The 23,676-nt window shown below is 38.6% G+C and overlaps 1 protein-coding gene across 2 annotated transcripts; it reads left to right on the top strand.

Annotated features, from left to right (window-relative positions):
- The first annotated feature begins 2,499 nt into the window (after nucleotides 1-2,499).
- On the top strand, nucleotides 2,500-23,431 carry LOC144199304 (prelamin-A/C-like). 2 transcript variants are annotated; one of them, XM_077720837.1, is made up of 13 exons: nucleotides 2,500-2,773; nucleotides 6,655-7,028; nucleotides 12,587-12,743; nucleotides 13,536-13,661; nucleotides 13,757-13,927; nucleotides 14,015-14,140; nucleotides 19,953-20,173; nucleotides 20,587-20,833; nucleotides 21,296-21,403; nucleotides 21,482-21,601; nucleotides 21,720-21,776; nucleotides 21,875-22,051; nucleotides 22,491-23,431. In XM_077720837.1, the coding sequence occupies exons 2-13, from the start codon at nucleotides 6,673-6,675 to the stop codon at nucleotides 22,524-22,526; spliced, it is 1,902 nt and encodes a 633-aa protein (XP_077576963.1). In that variant the 5' UTR covers nucleotides 2,500-2,773; nucleotides 6,655-6,672; the 3' UTR covers nucleotides 22,527-23,431. The 2 variants fall into 2 exon arrangements, with proteins under 2 accessions (XP_077576963.1, XP_077576962.1); XM_077720836.1 differs by lacking the exon at nucleotides 2,500-2,773 and adding an exon at nucleotides 5,006-5,171.
- Nucleotides 23,432-23,676: the final 245 nt, after the last annotated feature.

Consider the following 23,676-nt stretch of genomic DNA (forward strand, 5'->3'; position numbering starts at 1 on the left):
ACATTTCCTGATTTTCCCCCTTTTAAATCAATCATTGTCATTTTTTAATCCATTTTTCTGAGTTTTTAGTTCAAAAATCATTTTATAAAATCTAAAAATATATTTTAAAATAGCTGTTTGGACACTCCAAATTGGCCCTGGCTACGATTCATTGGTTGTCATTTTGTCTGTTTGTCCCCTACAATTGTCCAGCGACCCTTTCGGGGCATCCCATAAATGACCGGGATTGACCAATCGTAATATAACACAATTTATTTGGCATAAAGTTCTATAAATAGTCTTCATATGACAGTTACGTCTTTGTAGATGACGGAAAAGTTTCCTAAAATAACAATTGAAATGTCTTGTTCTCATCACTGTAGTCTGGTCATGTGACCTTTGACCTCTCCTCTTTTCTATTGCTAACTACCACAGCGCCTCCTTGTGTACAGTATCAATGTACAAAATAATAATAATACAAATATTTTTTCCTGTATTTTCACGAGGAGCAGGTGATTAATCACAGTCTAGACGGGGGCCGAGTGGGCGGAGCCAAGCGCTCCTCCAAGGCGCCACTTTGCGTGTGAGCTCGGGATTAGCACGGGAGGGGGTGGGGCTTGTTGGTGGGGGTTCCTGAACCAAACCCCCCTCACACCCCCCAACACTCCTCCGGCTCTCCGATTGGGCGCCGGCTGGAAGGACAGGAAAGACCCGATCGATGCAAACGGCCACGCTCGGGTTTCACCGGCACACAACTTGCTAACGGGGACCAAAAATGGCCGACTTGGCGCATCTTCGTCAAATATGATTGGCATGTCAATGTTCCAAAAGTGTTTATTGAACAGCAAAAGAAAGAAAACACGGGAAAAAACAAAAACAATGGGTACTTTCATTCATTTTCCAAACCGCTTATCCTAATGACCTTCTGTTTTATAATAAAAAAACCTAAATATTATATCTAAAAGGGTCTAGGCCACATTGACATTAACGCGGCCCGCCAACCAACCCGAGTCTGACACCCTTGTACTAAATCGACCATTCATTTATTATCCTCACAAGGGTCGCAGGTGGGCCTTTTTTGGGCGAGTAGTTGGCCCAGGTTGAGAGGAGATCCTCCCGAGTGTGCTCGTGTTACAGATTGGGACCATCTGGCCGTCAGAGTGGTGGTCCCCACTGTCCTTTCTTTGCCTGATGAAAGACATCATTGGCTTAAAAAAGCCACCCCCCACCCCACACACACACACCCCCACCCGACACACACACACATACAGAGCCACCCCTAACCCCCTCCTCCCCTTCTCCCAAGCCACCTCCCCATACACACTTACGTCCTTTGTTTGTCCAGCGGTGGCGGGCTTTTTCAAAGATAGTGGCAGATGTCCGCTTGGGGGTCCGGGGACGCGTGGACGCTCACGCTAAATATGGCCGGGGGTCCGTGACCCCGAAGGGGGGGGTGTCACGTGACGTCAACCACGGGACGCTTGATCGAAAAAAATATAGACATTGGTACGGTTTGGATTGCACTTTTCGGACAAATGTCGCGTCAATTTATTAATTTGAAATTCTGTATTGAAGAAATTGTTTTTTTGGTCGTTTTGTTTTATTCGGATGTGAATGCGGATTTGTATTAAGAGTGAAAGTGGATTGGGTGCGCGATAATGCGGGTGTTGCCGTCATGTGGGAATATGAGTCAGCGCCGATGACCTCATTGCTTTTTGCGGCTGTTGGGTCACTGGCCCCGCCCCCTTAGTGAGGAACATGAAAGCTTCTTCCTGGATGCCGATGACCTCATACACACACACACACACACACACACACGAGGATCGAATATGATGTCACGACTGAAAATAGCTTGTGCACTCAAAATTTGATCATTGGCCAATTTTTCAACTCGAAAAGTCAGAGAATAAATTATAATATAATAAATTATATATTTTTTCTCTGTACATTTAATGTCGTATTGTTTATTGTTAAAATTGTTATTTGTTTGTATGTTATCATTGTATCATTGTATACCTGTGAAACTATCATGTCGTTAAAAAAAAAAAAAAAATATATATATATATATATATATATATATATATATATATATATATATATATATATATATATATATATATATATATATATATATATATATATATATATATATATATATATATATATATATATATTTGTTTCACAGGAAATTTATTATTATTAATGTGTAACATTTGAATTGAATTAAAATAAAAATCAGATACAATGATGATATATACAAACAAATACAAAGTTTAACAGTCAACAATACAACATAAAATATAAAGTTCATCAATAGGACCCTTCAAAATAAAAATTGACCCCACCCACACTCGATTTTTAGAAATAAAATGGGAAGAAATTTAATTAATTCACCAGAAATAAACAACGAACCTGATTTCTTCTGAAAAAACAAATGTTTTTGATTCATTTTATTCAACGACGGAACGTCCACCAACGTTTATCAAAGGAACACGTGTGTCCCTAATTGCATATTACGTCCGCCAGGTGGCGCTGTCTAATTAAGTCAATCCCTCCAGCCTTGTGCTTTTCTCCCCTCGACGTGTTTGTGTTTGTTTTGCCGTTGGCGTTTCACGAAAATTAGACTTTATTTTGTTAATGTTGTTTTCTTCTTGGACGGATTTTAACGGATTTGTTATGTAAGCGTCCAGTCCAGGCGGCGTGGCTCTTTTTCGGATGTGTTGAAGCCAAACACGTCGCGTGGCGTAGACGACGAAGACTACGAGCACCCTACGGAAGCTTCCGTAAATCTCAGGTGAGCCTTGTCACTATTTGAACGAAATATAGTATGTATAAAACGTCTTCATTTCGATTAAGCGTTGCAGTAGTTGTGGAAATGTGCATGGTTTTTAGTTGGGGTGACGTCATCAACCCTGCGACCGAATGTGCGTAATTGAATGTTATGAAGTGTAGGAATACTTTTACGCCGCGTGGGGGCGTCAGAGCACAGGCAAATTCATTAATTAAAAGAAGAAATCAAGGGTGGAAATCGATGAAATGAAATATCACTGAAAAGTTTGTCTGACGAAAAAATAAACTTATAAACTGATGAGAATAGCTCATGTTTTTTTTTGCCTGAATCGTCTGTTAAAGTTCACAATATTCTACGTTATGTATATTATGTTGTATATTATTTTGTTTTGATGCACTAACCAGTTATGAATGCATCTCTATATATTTCAATAACTCAATAATGTCTTCATAAAGCATATACGTTTGACTTAGAGTAAATTACGCATTGTGGTTGTATTTTTAATATACGTTTTAATTAAATAAACAGATTAAAAGTAAAATATTTATTTAAAAAAACTTGTGTGCAAACAAAACTGAATGAAGAAAAATGTTAAGGTGATACAAGAGGACATAATAAAATAATTTGATATCCACTAAAGACGTTGTTTACATTTTTTACGATAAATAAAAGATGAAACATGACAAAAAGTCGAAACGTTTCTTAAAAAGTTACTTTAAATTGATTAATGATTCGTTTACACTCATTAAAATCCACTCTAAATTGGACCTCCCCTGCCAAACTCCCCGTCCACATAAATTGGACAACTTTCCCTGTCAATAAATTTTGGGCATAAAATAATCAAACTTTGCTACTTAGTGCAAATAAAAAGTTTGAAAAAAGTCACGTTGGCAAACTGGAAAATGCTTTTTTTTCTACTCTACACTTTTTCCTTTCTTTTTTTTTCTTTTCTAAACACACATTGCCTTTTCAAGCTGACATTCCTGCGAACGTAAACGAGAGTGAGTGAGTCACGGATTGGCGACACACCTTTGCCGACGCAGGCTCGGGGAATGCGACGATGGGCGGGCGGGCCGGCGTTCTTCGTCCTCGCTGCTGTTTGCTTTTCGCCTCGTTTGACTTGTTTCAATGAGAAAGTCTCGCCTTAATGATCACCTTTGCACTCTTCACGTCACCGAATTTTTTTAACAAGGTTCGTTTGAAATAAAAGAAAACAGATGAATACATTTTTTTATGTCAATAAAAAAACAAATATGGGCGTTGATATTTGTCCAATCGATACTTTTCTTTAGAAACTAATTGTTGTCACTGAGCACGCTGTAAGATGTTTTAAAAATGTGGGACATCCCTAATATGCACCAACGGTGACATTTTTATAGTAGCTTGTTTTTTTAAAAAAAAATTAATTGTTTATTGCCAATCTTGTCTTAGTCAGAGGATCGGAATTGGGTAAAAAAATGGCTTTGGCGGTTAATGAGTTACAAAAAATGACCTCCAAGAATGAGGTAAACAATAATAAACTATTATATATATTTTGACGATGTGGAAACATACTGTAGTAAAAAAACCAAAAACAAATCTTAACTAAAATAGCTCCTTTTATGGAATTTGGTCACCAGTTTAATCACTTTACACGTTTATTCATGTTGTTTGTTATTTCAACAATTTATTTTGGTGCTCCACACCGGAGAAATGGGATTTATGTTTTTTTTGCCATTTTAGATATCATATTTAGGTATTTTTTTTATAATTGGATTAAAATAACTAGATTAAAATCCCAAAATATTCAGTTTTTATAGATCTAAAACAATGTTTATTTGATCTGTTTTAAAATATTTATTTAGATTTTACAAAAGGATTTTTGAACTAAAACACAGAAAAAATGATTAAAAAGTGACAATTAATGATTTAAAAGGGTTAAAATCATAAAATTTTATTATACATCTATACTTTTCATTTGAATATGATCCTAAAACAGAAAGTAGGTAGTCATAATGAACTTTTTTGGGCCACACAAAATGAGGCAACGGGCCAAATGTGTGCTTTAAGCCTTAAACAAGGAGATGTGTGTGTTGTGTCAGATAAAGCTCAACAGCTGCTCACACACACGCGCTCGCGCGGATGGGCGCGGCAGTCCGGCAGGGCGGCAGGCAGCAGACAGACAGAAAGGCAGGCAGGCAGGCAGGCAGGGCGACTCCTCCTTAGTCGCCTCCCTCTTTTCCTCGTAACCCGGAAAGTGGTCCGTGGACTTTTCCAGGCGTGAACGCATTCTCGTGAGAAGTCAGCGAGCCAGCCAGTGAGGCCTCCTCTCGCTCTTCTTTTTCTTCTTCTTCTTCTCCGCCACGCCGCTCTCGTCTACCAATCCTGCCGGCCTGCCTGCCCTTCCGTCCAATCCTAAAAGGTAAGCGGCCCACTTTTTAAAGCCTAAAAACTAGAAGAGAAGAGCCTAAAAGTAGCACTTTGGCATAGGAATGAGCACTTTAGCGAGCGGTGGGTGGCCGCTTTGGACGCCCACTCCGCTTACCACGCACGCTGAAAAGTGCTCCGTCCCACCCCCTCCCCCAAATGGCAAAAAAGTTGTTGTTAAATGTGGAAAAAAAGAAAAAAAAATGTATCAAATGGACTTTCTTTTGTAAAAGTTGGACTTGAGTTTTTCCCGTTGTTTTGTAATCAATATTTAAATGTTGTTGTTTGTCGCCAAAAGTGGAAAAAATGGACCGCAAATGGGATGTAAAAGTCGAAATGTGTCATCGTTCTTGTTTGCAATTCAATTATCATGTCGTGCGTTGATATCGTTAGCGCTTTTGCTAATGACCACAATGCCTAGCAATGTAAGATGAATGGGAATGGGCACGCTGCTGCCCACTAGTGGCCTGTTTGGCTTCTCGTTCTTTTCTCCAAGCTTGCAATTCACAGTAAAGCTGCATATTTTTTTTTCATAGAATAGTTGATCTGTTCTAATTCAATTTGGTTTCAATGATTCTGTTTAACCATTCCACAAATATCATTGGATTTCTTAACCTAAAAAATAAGTTTCAGGGAAATTAAATCTGACCGACAATGACTTAAAATATTAAAATCCCAAAACATGTCGGCAAAATTTCACAAATATGTATTTGCAAAGAAACTAAAGCCATGATGATTTTTGCTGTTCTTTTTTTTGATCCTGTTGAAATGTGCCCGCTGGGAAGGTTCCGTGCGTATTTCCGTGCCGCTTTTCTGGCCAGAATAATAGTCGTAGTAAAAAGTAAGAACAACAGCCCTGTTCAGTCACAGCCCCCGAGCCTTGTGGAAACTTTTCACTCCAACAACAAGAATAAAAAAAAGAGAAAGCTCTCCCATGTCCATGCAAAAAGAGTAGAAATACTTTTTTGCCCCAACTTGAACAAGGGCATATTTTACATTGACTTTGCATCATTTGTTTAGGTAAGAAAAGGTTGGGAAAGCTAATAGCCAATGGGAGAGACGCTCTATTGCGGTATTTTCAAAATAAAATACAGGATGCAAGATGAATTTTTGGCTTTTTGTCACTTGGAATTTTCTCATTGGATATTTTGTATGTAGAGGCATTTGTAAGTAGAGGTAATTGTAAGTGGAGGTAATCGTAAGTGGAGGTAATTGTAAGTGGAGGTAATTGTAAGTGGAGGTGTTTGTAAGTGGAGGTGTTTGTAAGTGGAGGTGTTTGTAAGTGGAGGTGTTTGTAAGTGGAGGTATTTGTAAGTGGAGGCATTTATAAGTAGAGGCATTTATAAGTAGAGGCATTTGTAAGTAGAGGCGTTTGTAAGTAGAGGCGTTTGTAAGTAGAGGTATTTGTATTTTTACCTGTATTTTTCGGATGAGAAACACGTAAATCCATTCTGACGCGTCGACTTTTTTGTTTGCAGCCGTTTGAAGCCATCGCCATGGAAACGCCGGGCCAGAGACGCAGCGGGCGTAGCGGGCGCAGTGGGCGCGCCACGGCCTCCTCGCCCACCCGCATCACCCGCCTCCAAGAGAAGGAGGATCTGTGCAACCTCAACGACCGGCTGGCCGTCTACATCGAAAAAGTGCGCTCGCTGGAGACGGAGAACGCCGGCCTGCGTCTCTGCATCAGCCAATCGGAGACGGCCGTCAGCCGAGACCTGAGCGGCGTCAAGGCGGCCTACGAGGCCGAGCTGGCCGACGCCCGCAAGACCCTGGACCAGGTGGCCAGGGAGCGCGCCCGCCTGCAGCTGGGCCTGGGAAAGGTCAGCGACGAGTACAAGGAGCTCAAGGCCAGGTCAGAGACGCCATTTTGGCTCTAAACCGACATTGTTTCATGGCTTTGTCTTCAATCTTTTTCTGAAATTCAGTCCCCATAAGACGGTATAAAGTAGTAATGTGAAATTTGGTAGGCTAGGTAAAAAAGTTGCGGGAAGCTATGCCCAAAAACCTACGGGGGCGGCCATTTTGGGTCTAAGCGGACATTGTTTCATGGCTTTATCTTCGAATTTGTTGTGAAATTCAGCCCCCAAGACATAATAACATAAAATTTGGTGGGTGTCTCGGTCACATGTCGATCCATAAAAAGCCTGGGGAAGAAGCTATGCCCAAAAACCTACAGGAAGTCAGCCATTTTGGTTCCAAGCAGTTTAATTTCATATTCAGCCCCCAAAAACTTGGCAACATAACATTTGGCAGGTTTCCCAATCACATGTAGACCCACAAAAAAGTCTCGGGAAAGCAAAAAAACAACTAAAAAGTAAAAAACTACAAACTAATACTATAGGAGGTCGGCCATTTTGATTGAAAGCGGACATCCTCTGATAACTTATCTACAAATTAGTGTAGTAATTCCGCCTAAATGGGCTTGTCCACCAACGACTTATCCCACAAGAATTATTAGATCCCCGAAGAAAGATTGAGCCGACACGCCCGTTCTGGTCCGGGCGCGGCCGCCCCGCCCGCCCACCCATGCCGACGCCAACGTTACGCCCATCCCTCCAGCTGTCAACGTACGTTTGAAGCCGCTCTTCCACGTTTTGATTTATTTATCCCGGCCGGCCTGGCTTTACCTGCGCGTAATAAACATAACTTCCGTATTTGCTTTGGCTGGCAACCCGCCTTTGTTCAACCACTGACAACCCTCCCCTTTATAACCGATTGGTCGCCTAGCGACAAACACGGACGCCATTTTTGGTTTCAATTTGAGCAAATTGACTCTGTAATTTATAATTTTTTCAAAGATGTTTTGCTATGAATGACATTAAGTTTACCGATCCACTTAAGCGAGTGAGTGTTCATTCGCTGAATTTGATTGGACGTCAGTTGCCGTTTACAGAAGAGCTTTTTTTTGTCCGCTTGAGGTCGTTGAGGTCACGTGCGACTTTTTTTTTAGATAAGTTTCCTCAGAAGTTCCCGCGAATCCTCGTAAATGATTGTGAGAGGGGTGAATGAATTCCATCCGTCTGCCTTGTTGCGTCATAGTGTTGGCACTTGGAAGGGGGGGGGGGGGGGGGACTGTGGGAAGCCCCGCCCCCTCGGCTTTGCCCTTTTCATCTGAATTTTCTTTCTATTTGTGTTCTATATAGTGGACAGTTTAACCTTTTTTTTTTTTTTTTTTTAGAATTACACTATAATGGGGATTAGTTTTCCTATTGTAATTTTTAAAAGAATTTTTTTTTTTTTCATTTAAAAGAATTTTTTTAAGGAATACATTTTTTTATTTTCTTTTAAGGATTTAAATTTTTTTTTCATCATTTACTACTTCATTTTTGAATAGATTGAATTAAATTTGAATGCCATTATTGTCATTATACAAGTAGAATGCAATTTATAGCTTCACTATGAAGTGAAAATAAGTGTTCTTATATATTTATATAATTAAAAAAAAGAATCCTATCACTTAAAAATGGAAAAGTTCCAAAAATGCTCACGAGCGTTCCGAATAAAAATAGAATTCCCTCCACCATAGCGGACAATTGCAGGAAAGCCTCGTTAAAACATCCCGGTTCCCTTTTTTGTCATTTTTTTTCTTCATATTTTTGTTTTTGTTTTTCCTTTTCCATGTTGCTAACACGACCAATTCGGGAAGTGAGCTAACGACTCGTTAACCGATAGCGGCGTTCTTTCTCTGACACGCCATCTTTTTTTTTTGCACGAGTTTCTGTGAATGACGACCCGAACAAAAGGCCTCTTGTAGTTTTCTATTTTTTTTTCACATTGGAGGCGGGACTTGATGACGGGCAAAAAATGGATGGCCATTGGAAGAGAAGCCGTCTCATTTGAATCTGGCATTAGTTGGAATAGTAATAAAAAAAAAAGAAAGACACGCACATGTTGACCAGATGTGCTTGCAAGTGCGTAAAAGAGGAATGAACAGTTGATAGCTCCGCCCCCCTTTTCATCAGATAGTAGTGGTTTGGAGGAAGGACGACAGCTGCCCGGCAACCAAACTAAACAGTTTTTAGCAAGGCTGTCTTAACAGAGACTACATTTTAATTTACATTTTTTTCATTCTTTAAATATTTTCATTTTTCAATTGTTTTCATCTTTTAGATTTTTTTTCATAATTTTTTTCTATATTTTTTTTCATTTTTTTTCATCTTTTTTATATTTTTATTTTTTTAGATAGTTCTTCTTTTTTTCATTTTAGGGGGGATAGGGTTAGGGTTTGGTTAGCGTTAAGGTTTGGCTAGGGTTATGTTATGGCTAGGGTTAGGGTTAGGGTTTGGCTTGGGTTATGGCTAGGGTTAGGGTATAGCTAGGGTTAGGGTTTGGCTAGGGTTAGGTTATGGCTAGGGTTATGTTATGGCTAGGGTTATGTTATGGCTAGGGTTAGGTTATGGCTAGGGTTAGCTTATGGCTAGGGTTAGGTTATGGCTAGGGTTAGGGTTTGGCTAGGGTTAGGTTATGGCTAGGGTTAGGGTTTGGCTAGGGTTAGGGTTTGGCTAGGGTTAGGTTATGGCTAGGGTTAGGTTATGGCTAGGGTTATGTTATGGATAGGGTTATGTTATGGCTAGGGTATGGCTAGGGTTAGGGTATGGCTAGGGTTAGGGTATGGCTACGGGTTATGTTATGGCTAGGGTTATGTTATGGCTAGGGTTAGGGTTTGGCTAGGGTTATGTTATGGCTAGGGTTATGTTATGGATAGGGTTATGTTATGGCTAGGGTTAGGGTTAGGGTTAGGCTAGGGTTAGGGTATGGCTAGGGTTAGGGTATGGCTAGGGTTATGTTATGGCTAGGGTTATGTTATGGCTAGGGTTAGGCTAGGGTTAGGGTATGGCTAGGGTTAGGGTATGGCTAGGGTTATGTTATGGCTAGGGTTATGTTATGGCTAGGGTTATGTTATGGCTAGGGTTATGTTATGGCTAGGGTTATGTTATGGCTAGGGTTATGTTATGGCTAGGGTTATGTTATGGCTAGGGTTATGTTATGGATAGGGTTAGGGTATGGCTAGGGTTAGGGTATGGCTAGGGTTAGGGTATGGCTAGGGTTAGGGTATGGCTAGGGTTAGGGTATGGCTAGGGTTAGGGTATGGCTAGGGTTAGGGTTTGGCTAGGGTTATGTTATGGCTAGGGTTATGTTATGGCTTGGGTTAGGGTATGGCTAGGGTTATGTTATGGCTAGGGTTAGGGTATGGCTAGGGTTAGGGTTTGGCTAGGGTTAGGGTTTGGCTAGGGTTAGGTTATGGCTAGGGTTATGTTATGGCTAGGGTTAGGGCTTGGCTAGGGTTATGTTATGGCTAGGGTTATATTATGGATAGGGTTGTTATGGCTAGGGTTAGGGTATGGCTAGGGTTATGTTATGGCTAGGGTTATGTTATGGCTAGGGTTATGTTATGGCTAGGGTTAGGGTTTGGCTAGGGTTAGGGTTTGGCTAGGGTTAGGGTTTGGTTATGGCTTGGGTTAGGTTAGGTTATGGCTAAGGTTAGGTTATGGCTAAGGTTAGGTTATGGCTAGGGTTATGTTATGGCTAGGGTTATGTTATGGCTAGGGTTAGGGTTTGGCTAGGGTTAGGGTTTGGCTTGGGTTAGGTTATGGCTAGGGTTAGGTTATGGCTAGGGTTAGGTTATGGCTAGGGTTAGCTTATGGCTAGGGTTAGGTTATGGCTAGGGTTATGTTATGGCTAGGGTTATGTTATGGCTAGGGTTATGTTATGGCTAGGGTTAGGGTTTGGCTAGGGTTAGGGTTTGGCTTGGGTTAGGTTATGGCTAGGGTTAGGTTATGGCTAGGGTTAGGTTATGGCTAGGGTTAGGGTTTGGCTAGGAATAGGTTATGGCTAGGGTTATGTTATGGCTAGGGTTATGTTATGGCTAGGGTTAGGGTTTTGCTAGGGTTAGGGTTTGGCTAGGGTTAGGTTATGGCTAGGGTTAGGTTATGGCTAGGGTTAGGTTATGGCTAGGGTTAGGTTATGGCTAGGGTTAGGGTTTGGCTAGGGTTATGTTATGGCTTGGGTTAGGGTATGGCTAGGGTTAGGGTTTGGCTAGGGTTAGGGTTTGGCTAGGGTTAGGGTTTTGCTAGGGTTGGGGTATGGCTTGGGTGGACTTCTGATGATTTGGTTGCCGCGTCCAAGTCGGACAATCGGTCAATCTTTTGATCTCACGAGCTGTTTCAAACATGAATACTTTGTAAGTGTGTGTGTGTGTGTGTGAGTTGTTCCCAAAGGCAAGACAGCCTGTTTATATCATCCACGTCTGATTTGTGTAATGTGAGGCCCTCTTGTGTAAATATCCTGGAATGTATTACAACTTTTTCCATGTGACTGCCAAGCGAAAAAAAATCATTTTAGCTCACTACTGCCCCCTATCCACTTCCTGTAATCCATTTATAGAAAAAAAATGTAAATATGATATCTAAAATGGTCCGGCCCACGTTATATCGACTCCAGTTTGACACTCTTGCTTTAAAGTATTTTTTTTTTACTCTACATAATGTATTTCAGTCATTGGCTGGCATTAACGTCACTCCATAAAATGAACCATCCGTCTTCTTGCTCAAAGGGGCGTGGCCATCTAGATGAGTCTTTATAGTCATTAGATGCGTATCTCCGACAAGATGACTCATTGGCGTCCATTCCGTTTTGACCGGGCGAGAGAGATGTTCGACGTTAACCCTTTCGCTGCCGATCCGACTGGATCGGATGTCTGGCGAAATAGTGGGCGTGGCCTTAAAGTCAATTGCTTTTCGCAGCCGCTCCCCTAAAACGGACACCGTTCGTGTAACCGGAGCGCGAGGAGGGCTGAGGTGGCACATCGTGGGAGAGAGAGCGCGAGTAGAAAAAAAGTGGGCGGGAAGTCGAGTTGGAATGCGTTGGCTGGCGTCCCGGGTTGGGCCATGACTCACGGGCGCACTATCTTTGTCTTGCGGACGCACGCATGCCAAAAAGAGAAAAAAAAACCACCACGACGACTTCCTTCTCCTGTCTGCCGGTTTGCTTTCCCGTTGCCACGGCGACCGACCGGGCCTTTATCGCAAACTCAGCCCAGGGCAACTTTTTCTTATTTTTACGACACAAAAAAGACATTAATATCCGACACCGAGCCCAACGAGTTGTCTGTCTTTTCAAATTTAAATGAAGAAACTAAATTTTTAGCAACTTACAAAAATAAAAATATTAATAATCATTCCCACAGACAAGATATGCAATAGTAATAATGGGACATAGGCTTTGTCATCATCATTGACTCGATGAAAGTCTAATTGTTATCATAACCAGAAACTGCGTATGACCAAATTGAGCCACTGCACCTGTAAACGCCGCCATTTTGGATCTATCAATGTAGTCAAGGTGCAATATTGGAAGGATTACTGTATGGGAGCTATTTTTGTTGACATCTTTCTTTCTCCTTACCGGCAGGAACGCCAAGAAGGAGGCGGACCTGGAGGCGGCGTTGTTGCGTCTCCGTGACCTGGAGGCGCTGTTCAACTCCAAGGACGCCGCCCTCTCCACGGCCCTGAGCGAGAAGCGCGCCCTGGAGCTGGAGGTCAAGGAGTTCAAGGCTCAGCTCGCCAAGGTCATTTTTAAAAAACTTACTATACTATCTCGTTTTTTTTTTTTTTTGAGAAAAAAGCCTTACTATACTATGTCATTTTTTGCAAAAAAAATTCTTACTATAGTTACTATAGTAAGATTTTTTTTTGCAAAAAATGACATAGTATAGTAAGGCTTTTTCTTTAAAAAACAACATACTATAATATAGTATGTTGTTTTTTTAAAGAAAAAGCCTTACTATACTATGTCATTTTTTGTAGTATAGTAAGGCTTTTTCTTTAAAAAACAACATACTATAATATAGTATGTTGTTTTTTTAAAGAAAAAGCCTTACTATACTATGTCATAATTTTAAAGAAATATAGCATTACTTTAGTATGTCGTTTTTTAAAGGAAAAAAAAAACATACGATAGTATGTCGTTTTTTTAAAGAAAAAAAACATACGATAGTATGTCGTTTTTTTAAAGAAAAATCCTTACTATACTATGTCGTTTTGAGTCCCATTTTTTCATGTAGAAGCCAAAAACTGCCCCCCCCTAAAAAAATCCCATGATGACATTTTTGAAGGAAAAACGCGAGAAAATCCACCTAACACCAAAAACGGGAAATAAAATAACAATCAGCTCCCTTTTGTGCCATCAAAATGAATAACAAAGACATTTCTTCTCATGTCGACGGACATTAGAAGCAAAAATGTATTCACCTGAAACGATGAATTGAAAAGTTGACCCAAAATCAAGGCTAAGGTTCCCAAAAACTCAACCAAAACCAATCTAAATATAAATTAAAAGGTTTGTTTTTTGCCCCCGCCAGTTGGACGGCGCCCTGGCCGACGTCCGCGCCCAGCTCCAGGACGAGATGCTGCGCCGTGTCGACGGCGAAAACCGTCTGCAGACGGTCAAGGAGGAGCTGGAGTTCCAGAAGAACGTTTACACCGAGGTACCGAACCGAACCCGGCCCTCGCCGGCGGCGGCTAAAAAAGAGGCGGGGCTGCCTTTATTAACCCTAGACGCTCCCTCCCCGACACCCGGCAGGAAATCCGCGAGTACAAGCGGCGCCACGAGACGCGAGTGGTGACCACCAGCCCCGGATCCCAGCGGGAGTTCGAGAGCAAGCTGGCCGAGGCGCTGGCCGAACTGCGCCTTCAGCACGAGGAGCAGGTGGCGCTCTACAAGGCCGAGCTGGAGAAGACGTACGACTCCAAGGTGAGCCACGGCGCCGAGTGACGGTGACGCCAACGCCACTGCCGTGGCTAACGCCGTCGCTAACGGCGTGCCCTTTACCCCAACCAGCTGGAGAACGCGCGGCAGTCGGCCGACCGCAACAGCCACTTGGTGGGCGCCGCCCAAGAGGATCTCCAGATGACCCGGGTCCGAATGGAGGGCTTGTCTTTGCAGCTGGGAAAACTCCAGAAACAGGTACCGTCCACGCCAACTTCCTATTAGCCTAGCGCTCATTGCGCCACACGGGCTCGCGTGGATGTTCTAAGTATGGCTTTTTTGTTGCAAAAAACGACATAGTAAGGCTTTTTATTGAAAAAATGACATAGTATAGTAAGGCTTTTTTCTTGAATTAAAACGACATAGTATAGTAAGGCTTTTTTCTTGAATTAAAACGACATAGTATAGTAAGGCTTTTTTATTGAAAAAAACGACATAGTATAGTAAGGCTTTTTTATTGAAAAAAAACGACATAGTATAGTAAGGCTTTTTTATTGAAAATACGACATAGTATAGTAAGGCTTTTTTATTGAAAAAAACGACATAGTATAGTAAGGCTTTTTTATTGAAAAAAACGACATAGTATAGTGAGGCTTTTTTATTGAAAAAAAACGACATAGTATAGTAAGGCTTTTTTATTGAAAAAAAAACGACATAGTATAGTAAGGCTTTTTTCTTGAAAAAAACGACATAGTATAGTAAGGCTTTTTTGTTGAAAAAAAACGACATAGTATAGTAAGGCTTTTTTTGTTGAAAAAAACGACATAGTATAGTAAGGCTTTTTTATTGAAAAAAAACGACATAGTATAGTAAGGCTTTTTTCTTGATAAAAACGACATAGTATAGTAAGGCTTTTTTATCGAAAAAAACGACATAGTATAGTAAGGCTTTTTTATCGAAAAAAACGACATAGTATAGTAAGGCTTTTTTATCGAAAAAAACGACATAGTATAGTAAGGCTTTTTTATTGAAAAAACGACATAGAATAGTAAGGCTTTTTTATTGAAAAGAACGACATAGTATAGTAAGGCTTTTTTATTGAAAAAAACGACATAGTATAGTAAGGCTTTTTTCTTGAAAAAAACGACATAGTATAGTAAGGCTTTTTTATTGAAAAAAACGACATAGTATAGTAAGGCTTTTTTATTGAAAAAACGACATAGTATAGTAAGGCTTTTTTATTGAAAAAAACGACATAGTATAGTAAGGCTTTTTTATTGAAAAAAACAACATAGTATGGTAAGGCTTTTTTATTGAAAAAAACGACATAGTAAGGCTTTTTTATTGAAAAAACGACATAGTATAGTAAGGCTTTTTTATTGAAAAGAACGACATAGTATAGTAAGGCTTTTTTATTGAAAAAACGACATAGTATAGTAAGGTTTTTTTCTTGAAAAAAAACGACATAGTATAGTAAGGCTTTTTTCTTGAAAAAAACGACATAGTATAGTAAGGCTTTTTTATCGAAAAAAACGACATAGTATAGTAAGGCTTTTTTATCGAAAAAAACGACATAGTATAGTAAGGCTTTTTTATTGAAAAAACGACATAGAATAGTAAGGCTTTTTTATTGAAAAGAACGACATAGTATAGTAAGGCTTTTTTTATTGAAAAAAACGACATAGTATAGTAAGGCTTTTTTCTTGAAAAAAACGACATAGTATAGTAAGGCTTTTTTATTGAAAAAAACGACATAGTATAGTAAGGCTTTTTTATTGAAAAAACGACAAAGTATAGTAAGGCTTTTTTATTGAAAAAAACGACATAGTATAGTAAGGCTTTTTTATTGAAAAAAACGACATAGTATAGTAAGGCTTTTTTCTTGAAAAAAACGACATAGTATAGTAAGGCTTTTTTATTGAAAAAAACGACATAGTATAGTAAGGCTTTTTTATTGAAAAAACGACATAGTATAGTAAGGCTTTTTTATCGGAAAAAACAACATAGTATAGTAAGGCTTTTTTATCGAAAAAAACGACATAGTATAGTAAGGCTTTTTTATTGAAAAAACGACATAGTATAGTAAGGCTTTTTTCTTGAAAAAAAACGACATAGTATAGTAAGGCTTTTTTCTTGAAAAAAAACGACATAGTATAGTAAGGCTTTTTTCTTGAAAAAAACGACATAGTATAGTAAGGCTTTTTTGTTGAAAAAAACGACATAGTATAGTAAGGCTTTTTTCTTGAAAAAAACGACATAGTATAGTAAGGCTTTTTTCTTGAAAAAAACGACATAGTATAGTAAGGCTTTTTTATTGAAAAAAACGACATAGTATAGTAAGGCTTTTTTATTGAAAAAACGACATAGTATAGTAAGGCTTTTTAATCGAAAAAAACGACATAGTATAGTAAGGCTTTTTTATCGAAAAAAACGACATAGTATAGTAAGGCTTTTTTATTGAAAAAACGACATAGTATTGTAAGGCTTTTTTATTGAAAAAAACGACATAGTATAGTAAGGCTTTTTTATTGAAAAAAACGACATAGTATAGTAAGGCTTTTTTATTGAAAAAAACGACATAGTATAGTAAGGCTTTTTTATTGAAAAAAACGACATAGTATAGTAAGGCTTTTTTATTGAAAAAACGACATAGTATAGTAAGGCTTTTTTATCGGAAAAAACGACATAGTATAGTAAGGCTTTTTTATCGAAAAAAACGACATAGTATAGTAAGGCTTTTTTATCGAAAAAAACGACATAGTATAGTAAGGCTTTTTTATTGAAAAAAAACGACATAGTATAGTAAGGCTTTTTTCTTGAAAAAACGACATAGTATAGTAAGGCTTTTTTCTTGAAAAAAAACGACATAGTATAGTAAGACTTTTTCCTTAAAAAAAACGACATAGTATAGTAAGGCTTTTTTCTTGAAAAAAACGACATAGTATAGTAAGGCTTTTTTCTTGAAAAAAACGACATAGTATAGTAAGGCTTTTTTATTGAAAAAAACGACATAGTATAGTAAGGCTTTTTTATTGAAAAAACGACATAGTATAGTAAGGCTTTTTTATTGAAAAAACGACATAGTATAGTAAGGCTTTTTTATTGAAAAAACGACATAGTATAGTAAGGCTTTTTTATTGAAAAAACGACATAGTATAGTAAGGCTTTTTTATTGAAAAAAAACGACATAGTATAGTAAGGCTTTTTTATTGAAAAAACGACATAGTATAGTAAGGCTTTTTTCTTGAAAAAAAACGACATAGTATAGTAAGGCTTTTTTATTGAAAAAACGACATAGTATAGTAAGGCTTTTTTCTTGAAAAAAAACGACATAGTATAGTAAGGCTTTTTTCTTGAAAAAAACGACATAGTATAGTAAGGCTTTTTTGTTGAAAAAAACGACATAGTATAGTAAGGCTTTTTTCTTGAAAAAAACGACATAGTATAGTAAGGCTTTTTTCTTGAAAAAAACGACATAGTATAGTAAGGCTTTTTTATTGAAAAAAACGACATAGTATAGTAAGGCTTTTTTATTGAAAAAACGACATAGTATAGTAAGGCTTTTTAATCGAAAAAAACGACATAGTATAGTAAGGCTTTTTTATCGAAAAAAACGACATAGTATAGTAAGGCTTTTTTATTGAAAAAACGACATAGTATTGTAAGGCTTTTTTATTGAAAAAAACGACATAGTATAGTAAGGCTTTTTTATTGAAAAAAACGACATAGTATAGTAAGGCTTTTTTATTGAAAAAAACGACATAGTATAGTAAGGCTTTTTTATTGAAAAAAACGACATAGTATAGTAAGGCTTTTTTATTGAAAAAACGACATAGTATAGTAAGGCTTTTTTATCGGAAAAAACGACATAGTATAGTAAGGCTTTTTTATCGAAAAAAACGACATAGTATAGTAAGGCTTTTTTATCGAAAAAAACGACATAGTATAGTAAGGCTTTTTTATTGAAAAAAAACGACATAGTATAGTAAGGCTTTTTTCTTGAAAAAACGACATAGTATAGTAAGGCTTTTTTCTTGAAAAAAAACGACATAGTATAGTAAGACTTTTTCCTTAAAAAAAACGACATAGTATAGTAAGGCTTTTTTCTTGAAAAAAACGACATAGTATAGTAAGGCTTTTTTCTTGAAAAAAACGACATAGTATAGTAAGGCTTTTTTATTGAAAAAAACGACATAGTATAGTAAGGCTTTTTTATTGAAAAAACGACATAGTATAGTAAGGCTTTTTTATTGAAAAAACGACATAGTATAGTAAGGCTTTTTTATTGAAAAAACGACATAGTATAGTAAGGCTTTTTTATTGAAAAAACGACATAGTATAGTAAGGCTTTTTTATTGAAAAAAAACGACATAGTATAGTAAGGCTTTTTTATTGAAAAAACAACATAGTATAGTAAGGCTTTTTTATTGAAAAAAAACGACATAGTATAGTAAGGCTTTTTTATTGAAAAATCGACATAGTATAGTAAGGCTTTTTTATCGGAAAAAACGACATAGTATAGTAAGGCTTTTTTATCGAAAAAAACGACATAGTATAGTAAGGCTCTTTTATTGAAAAAAACGACATAGTATAGTAAGGCTTTTTTATTGAAAAAACGACATAGTATAGTAAGGCTTTTTTCTTGAAAAAAAACAACATAGTATAGTAAGGCTTTTTTATTGAAAAGAACGACATAGTATAGTAAGGCTTTTTTATTGAAAAAAAACGACATAGTATAGTAAGGCTTTTTTATTGAAAAAACGACATAGTATAGTAAGGCTTTTTTATGGAAAAAACGACATAGTATAGTAAGGCTTTTTTATTGAATAAACGACATAGTATAGTAAGGCTTTTTTCTTGAAAAAAACGACATAGTATAGTAAGGCTTTTTTATTGAAAAAAACGACATAGTATAGTGAGGCTTTTTATTGAAAAAACAACATAGTATAGTAAGGCTTTTTTATTGAAAAAAACGACATAGTATAGTAAGGCTTTTTTATTGAAAAAACGACATAGTATAGTAAGGCTTTTTTATTGAAAAAAACGACATAGTATAGTAAGGCTTTTTTATTGAAAAAACGACATAGTATAGTAAGGCTTTTTTATTGAAAAAACGACATAGTATAGTAAGGCTTTTTTATTGAAAAAACGACATAGTATAGTAAGGCTTTTTTATTGAAAAAACGACATAGTATAGTAAGGCTTTTTTATTGAAAAAAAACGACATAGTATAGTAAGGCTTTTTTATTGAAAAAACAACATAGTATAGTAAGGCTTTTTTATTGAAAAAAAACGACATAGTATAGTAAGGCTTTTTTATTGAAAAATCGACATAGTATAGTAAGGCTTTTTTATCGGAAAAAACGACATAGTATAGTAAGGCTTTTTTATCGAAAAAAACGACATAGTATAGTAAGGCTCTTTTATTGAAAAAAACGACATAGTATAGTAAGGCTTTTTTATTGAAAAAACGACATAGTATAGTAAGGCTTTTTTATTGAAAAAAGACATAGTATAGTAAGGCTTTTTTATTGAAAAAACGACATAGTATAGTAAGGCTTTTTTATTGAAAAAAACGACATAGTATAGTAAGGCTTTTTTCTTGAAAAAAACGACATAGTATAGTAAGGCTTTTTTATTGAAAAAAACGACATAGTATAGTAAGGCTTTTTTATTGAAAAAACGACAAAGTATAGTAAGGCTTTTTTATTGAAAAATCGACATAGTATAGTAAGGCTTTTTTATCGGAAAAAACGACATAGTATAGTAAGGCTTTTTTATCGAAAAAAACGACATAGTATAGTAAGGCTCTTTTATTGAAAAAAACGACATAGTATAGTAAGGCTTTTTTATTGAAAAAACGACATAGTATAGTAAGGCTTTTTTATTGAAAAAAGACATAGTATAGTAAGGCTTTTTTATTGAAAAAACGACATAGTATAGTAAGGCTTTTTTATTGAAAAAAACGACATAGTATAGTAAGGCTTTTTTCTTGAAAAAAACGACATAGTATAGTAAGGCTTTTTTATTGAAAAAAATGACATAGTATAGTAAGGCTTTTTTTTTGTAGTTGTCTTCGAGCGAGGCTAAAGTGCGCGAGCTGGAGGAGGCGCTGAGCCGCGAGCGTGACCTGTCGCGTCGTCGGCTGGAGGAGAAGGACCGCGACATGGCCGAGATGCGGGCCCGCCTCCAGCGCCAGCTGGACGAGTACCAGGAGCTCCTGGACATCAAGCTCGCTCTGGACATGGAGATCAACGCCTATCGGAAGCTGCTGGAGGGCGAGGAGGAAAGGTTCGAACACACACACACGCGTATCAAGGCTCCACTTTTTGGAGCTACCTCTACAATGGCTTGTGTGTCTTTGTGAAATTTCCCAAATAGGGAAGTTCCCACAAACCATTCCCTTGTCGTGCCCCCAAAATCCTACAAAATGGTCCCCTTATCGCTAATAAAAATGAGGTAAAATTAAAAATGACAAAATTAAGAGACATTTCCTTTTTTTCTCAAATGACTTCAATGTTTACATACTTTAATTGGCCATTTCCACCCCCCCCCCCCCAAAAAAAAAACATTGCAACAAATCCGATCACCTCCACTCAAATAAATTCTAACAATATTTGCATGAATCGTGATGCATTTTATTCAAACACGGATCAAATGAAGCAATATTTTGGAGGCCTAAATTTGACATTTTCCCCCCGCAGGTTGCACCTGTCCCCGAGTCCATTCGTGGCGACCTCGGGTTCCTCGCAAAGCCGCTCGGCCTCCAGAAAGCGGCGGCGCAACGACAGTGACGCTTCCAGCGTGATGGCGGGCGGCGTGGGTGGCGGCGTGGGTGACATGATCACCAAGACGCGCGTGCTCCAGCAGGCCGCCGCCAGCGGCCGCGTCACCGTGGACGAGGTGGACCAGGACGGCAAATACGTCCGCCTCAGCAACAAGAGCGACGAGGTGAGCTTTTTTCTAAAAATAATAAATAAATTAAAAAAACATATCTTAGGGTTTGGTTAGGGTTAAGGTTTGGTTAGGGTTAAGGTTTGGTTAGGGTTAAGGTTTGGTTAAGGTTTGGTTAGGGTTAAGGTTTGGTTAGGGTTAGAGTTAGGGTTTGGCTTTAGGGTTTGGCTAGGGTTAGGGTTTAGCTAGGGTTAGGTTATGGTTAGGGTTATGTTATGGCTAGGGTTAGGGTATGGCTAGGGTTATGTTATGGCTAGGGTTAGGGTATGGCTAGGGTTATGGTGTGGCTAGGGTTAGGGTATGGCTAGGGTTTGGCTGGGGTTGGGGTTTAGCTAGGGTTAGGGTTTGGCTAGGGTTAGCCTAGGGTTAGTTTGGTTAGGGTTTGGCTAGGGGGGGCTTAAAGACCAGATCTAATGCATGCATCCATGTAATTGTTTGTCTATTTTGTTTGCGGCTCAGGACCAATCGTTGGCCGGCTGGCAGTTGAAGAGACAGGTGGGCAGCGGCACCCCCATCCTCTACAAGTTCTCGCACAAGTTCACCCTCAAGGCCGGAAACAGCGTCACGGTAAGAGCAAAAAAAGATGGCGATGCCCTTTTTTCCTTTTCTTTTTGCCCTCTGTGTGAGCCGTAACCTTTTGCCCAGGTGTGGGCGGCGTCCTCCGGCAGGAGCCACGCCCCACCGTCGGACCTCCTGTGGAAAGGTCAGGACTCGTGGGGAAGCGGCGACTTCCTCAGCACCACCCTCATCAGCGCCGCCGGAGAGGTGCCAAAATGATTTCTACTCACTGAACTTGACCGATCTGAAATGATGAGGAGAAAACATTTGGCCATTTTGATCTTCTTTAACATTTGACGGACGCAATACACTTTGTGTCCACCAGGAAATGGCAAGCCGCACTGTGACGCGCACCCTCTTCCAGGAAGACGAAGACGACACGGTAAGATGGTCCGCCACCGACGGTCGTGAATGTGGAAACGATTCTCGCCGATTGGCGTTCCATCGGGTTGGAATGACCCGCCCACTTTCTTGTCGCAGGGCGCCCCCAGCACTAGCGGCGACAACAACGACTACAACCTTCGCAGCCGCACGGTCATCTGCGACTCGTGCGGCCAGACGTCGGACAAGGGCTCCTCCCACGGCGGTGGCGGGGGCGGCGGCCCCGAAGCCTTGGTGGGACATTCCTTTTTCCTGCCGCCAAACCAGCCCAGACAGGTCAGCCGTTTTGGGATTCCTTGTCAAATTATTTAAACATCATTTAAAAAGAGAGCACTTAAGAGTCATTAGCAACCTCTATCTGTGCACTGCGGTACTGCATCAGGAAAAATGAATTGCTGGTTCCCCTAAATCTTAAATAGGATTAAACATAGATCGTTAAAAAAAATATATATATTCTTAAGAATAATTGTCTTTCCTTCCCTTAATTACATTTTTGAATTTTGTTGTAATTCCACTATTAACCACTTAATGCTTTGACTGCATTTTGAAAAATCATAACTTTCTGGCTTCTTAAAATCCGAATTCCCCCTGTGATACAATAACTCCAAAACCTAATTTCAAAAAATACAATTTACTTCCGCATCATTTATTTTTGGTGTAATTCTTCGTTCAACCACAAGATAGGAGTAACCCTCGTTTGTTCTTTTGTCTCCAGAGTCGCGTCAACCCCGAGAACTGCTCTGTCATGTAAATGCAGATTTGGTTGGCCCCGCCTCCTGTTGCCACTTGGATGGTTTTTCTTTTTGTTTATTTTCATTTTGCTGGTGTGTAATCCACTTTTTCTATGCTCGCTCGCTAGCTAGCTAGCCCTGCCGCTAACGGTCAAGCGCACACGCTGTCTTTTTTAATATTGTCCGATCAAGGTATGGATTGGTTGTTTTTCCATTTTTTTGGAAAAGGTTAAAATATGCTAAATTTAAAAAAACAAAACGTCACAATGTTTTCCTTCTTTCCCCCCAGAATTTTCCATACATGCTGGCATGCTAGCTTTTGTCGTATTTTGAGCGTTTTGTAGACGAGACGGAGAGAAAAAAAAAACACTTGTACGGGTTTTGGTAAGTTTCAAAATTAGCTTATTTTCTTAAATTGTCCTGAAACGCTAACACCGGTGCTAATTTCCGTTAGCTTGTCCATGTGTTGTTAACAATTAGCAAAATTCGACAACCATGCTAATGGGCTAACAATAGTCGTTGATTTTTCACAGTTAAGCTAAAAGCTTGTTTTGTTTTTTGGTTTAGCTTCTGGCCAAAAAAAAACTTGTCTAATTATTCTTTTTGGCTAGTTTACGTTTAATTTGATTATTTTTGTGCCTTATCTTGCAACGTTAGCCTCAACGGAACATTGTACTGTCTTTTTTTTTTTAGCCAAAGAAAGCCGGGCGCTTATAAGAAAATACTTGATGGCTTTTTTTGGGGTAATTTTGCTCCCCAAAAGTGCCTTTTCTTCCTTCCAATCGTACCCAAAGATGTATAATCGACACCAAATGATGTTTTCCGCAAATGCTTGCTGCTAAAAGATTTCTTTAAAGTCATATTAGTTGACGCCAGAATATTTTTGTGCTTTTTTTTCCCAAAATAAAATTGAAAAAAATCTAAATTTTCATGCTGTTCATGCATAACATTCTCCCAAATCAGAATTATCATTAAATTCAGTGACCTTTGTTGCATGTAGAGAAAATGTAAAGACGTTTATTCATTTACAAATATACAAAACGTTAAAAAAAATGGTTACATCTTGAAAAACGAGTTGAAATGCAATTTTCGGGGTCAATGTACAGCGCAATTGACGAGGGAACTTTAAAGAGAAAAAAATGTAACAACGTTCTCAAAATATTGAGCAAA

Source organism: Stigmatopora nigra, chromosome 7 (assembly GCF_051989575.1).
Source record: "Stigmatopora nigra isolate UIUO_SnigA chromosome 7, RoL_Snig_1.1, whole genome shotgun sequence".
Lineage (NCBI taxonomy): Eukaryota > Metazoa > Chordata > Actinopteri > Syngnathiformes > Syngnathidae > Stigmatopora > Stigmatopora nigra.

Bases quoted from the DNA above. Each gene is read 5' to 3' on its own strand.
- LOC144199304 (XM_077720837.1), top strand. From the start codon at position 6,673: ATGGAAACGCCGGGCCAGAGACGCAGCGGGCGTAGCGGGCGCAGTGGG. The intron at 13,928-14,014 runs GTGAGCCACGGC...TACCCCAACCAG, and splicing joins AGAAGACGTACGACTCCAAG to CTGGAGAACGCGCGGCAGTC. The intron at 14,141-19,952 runs GTACCGTCCACG...TTTTTTTTGTAG, and splicing joins TGGGAAAACTCCAGAAACAG to TTGTCTTCGAGCGAGGCTAA.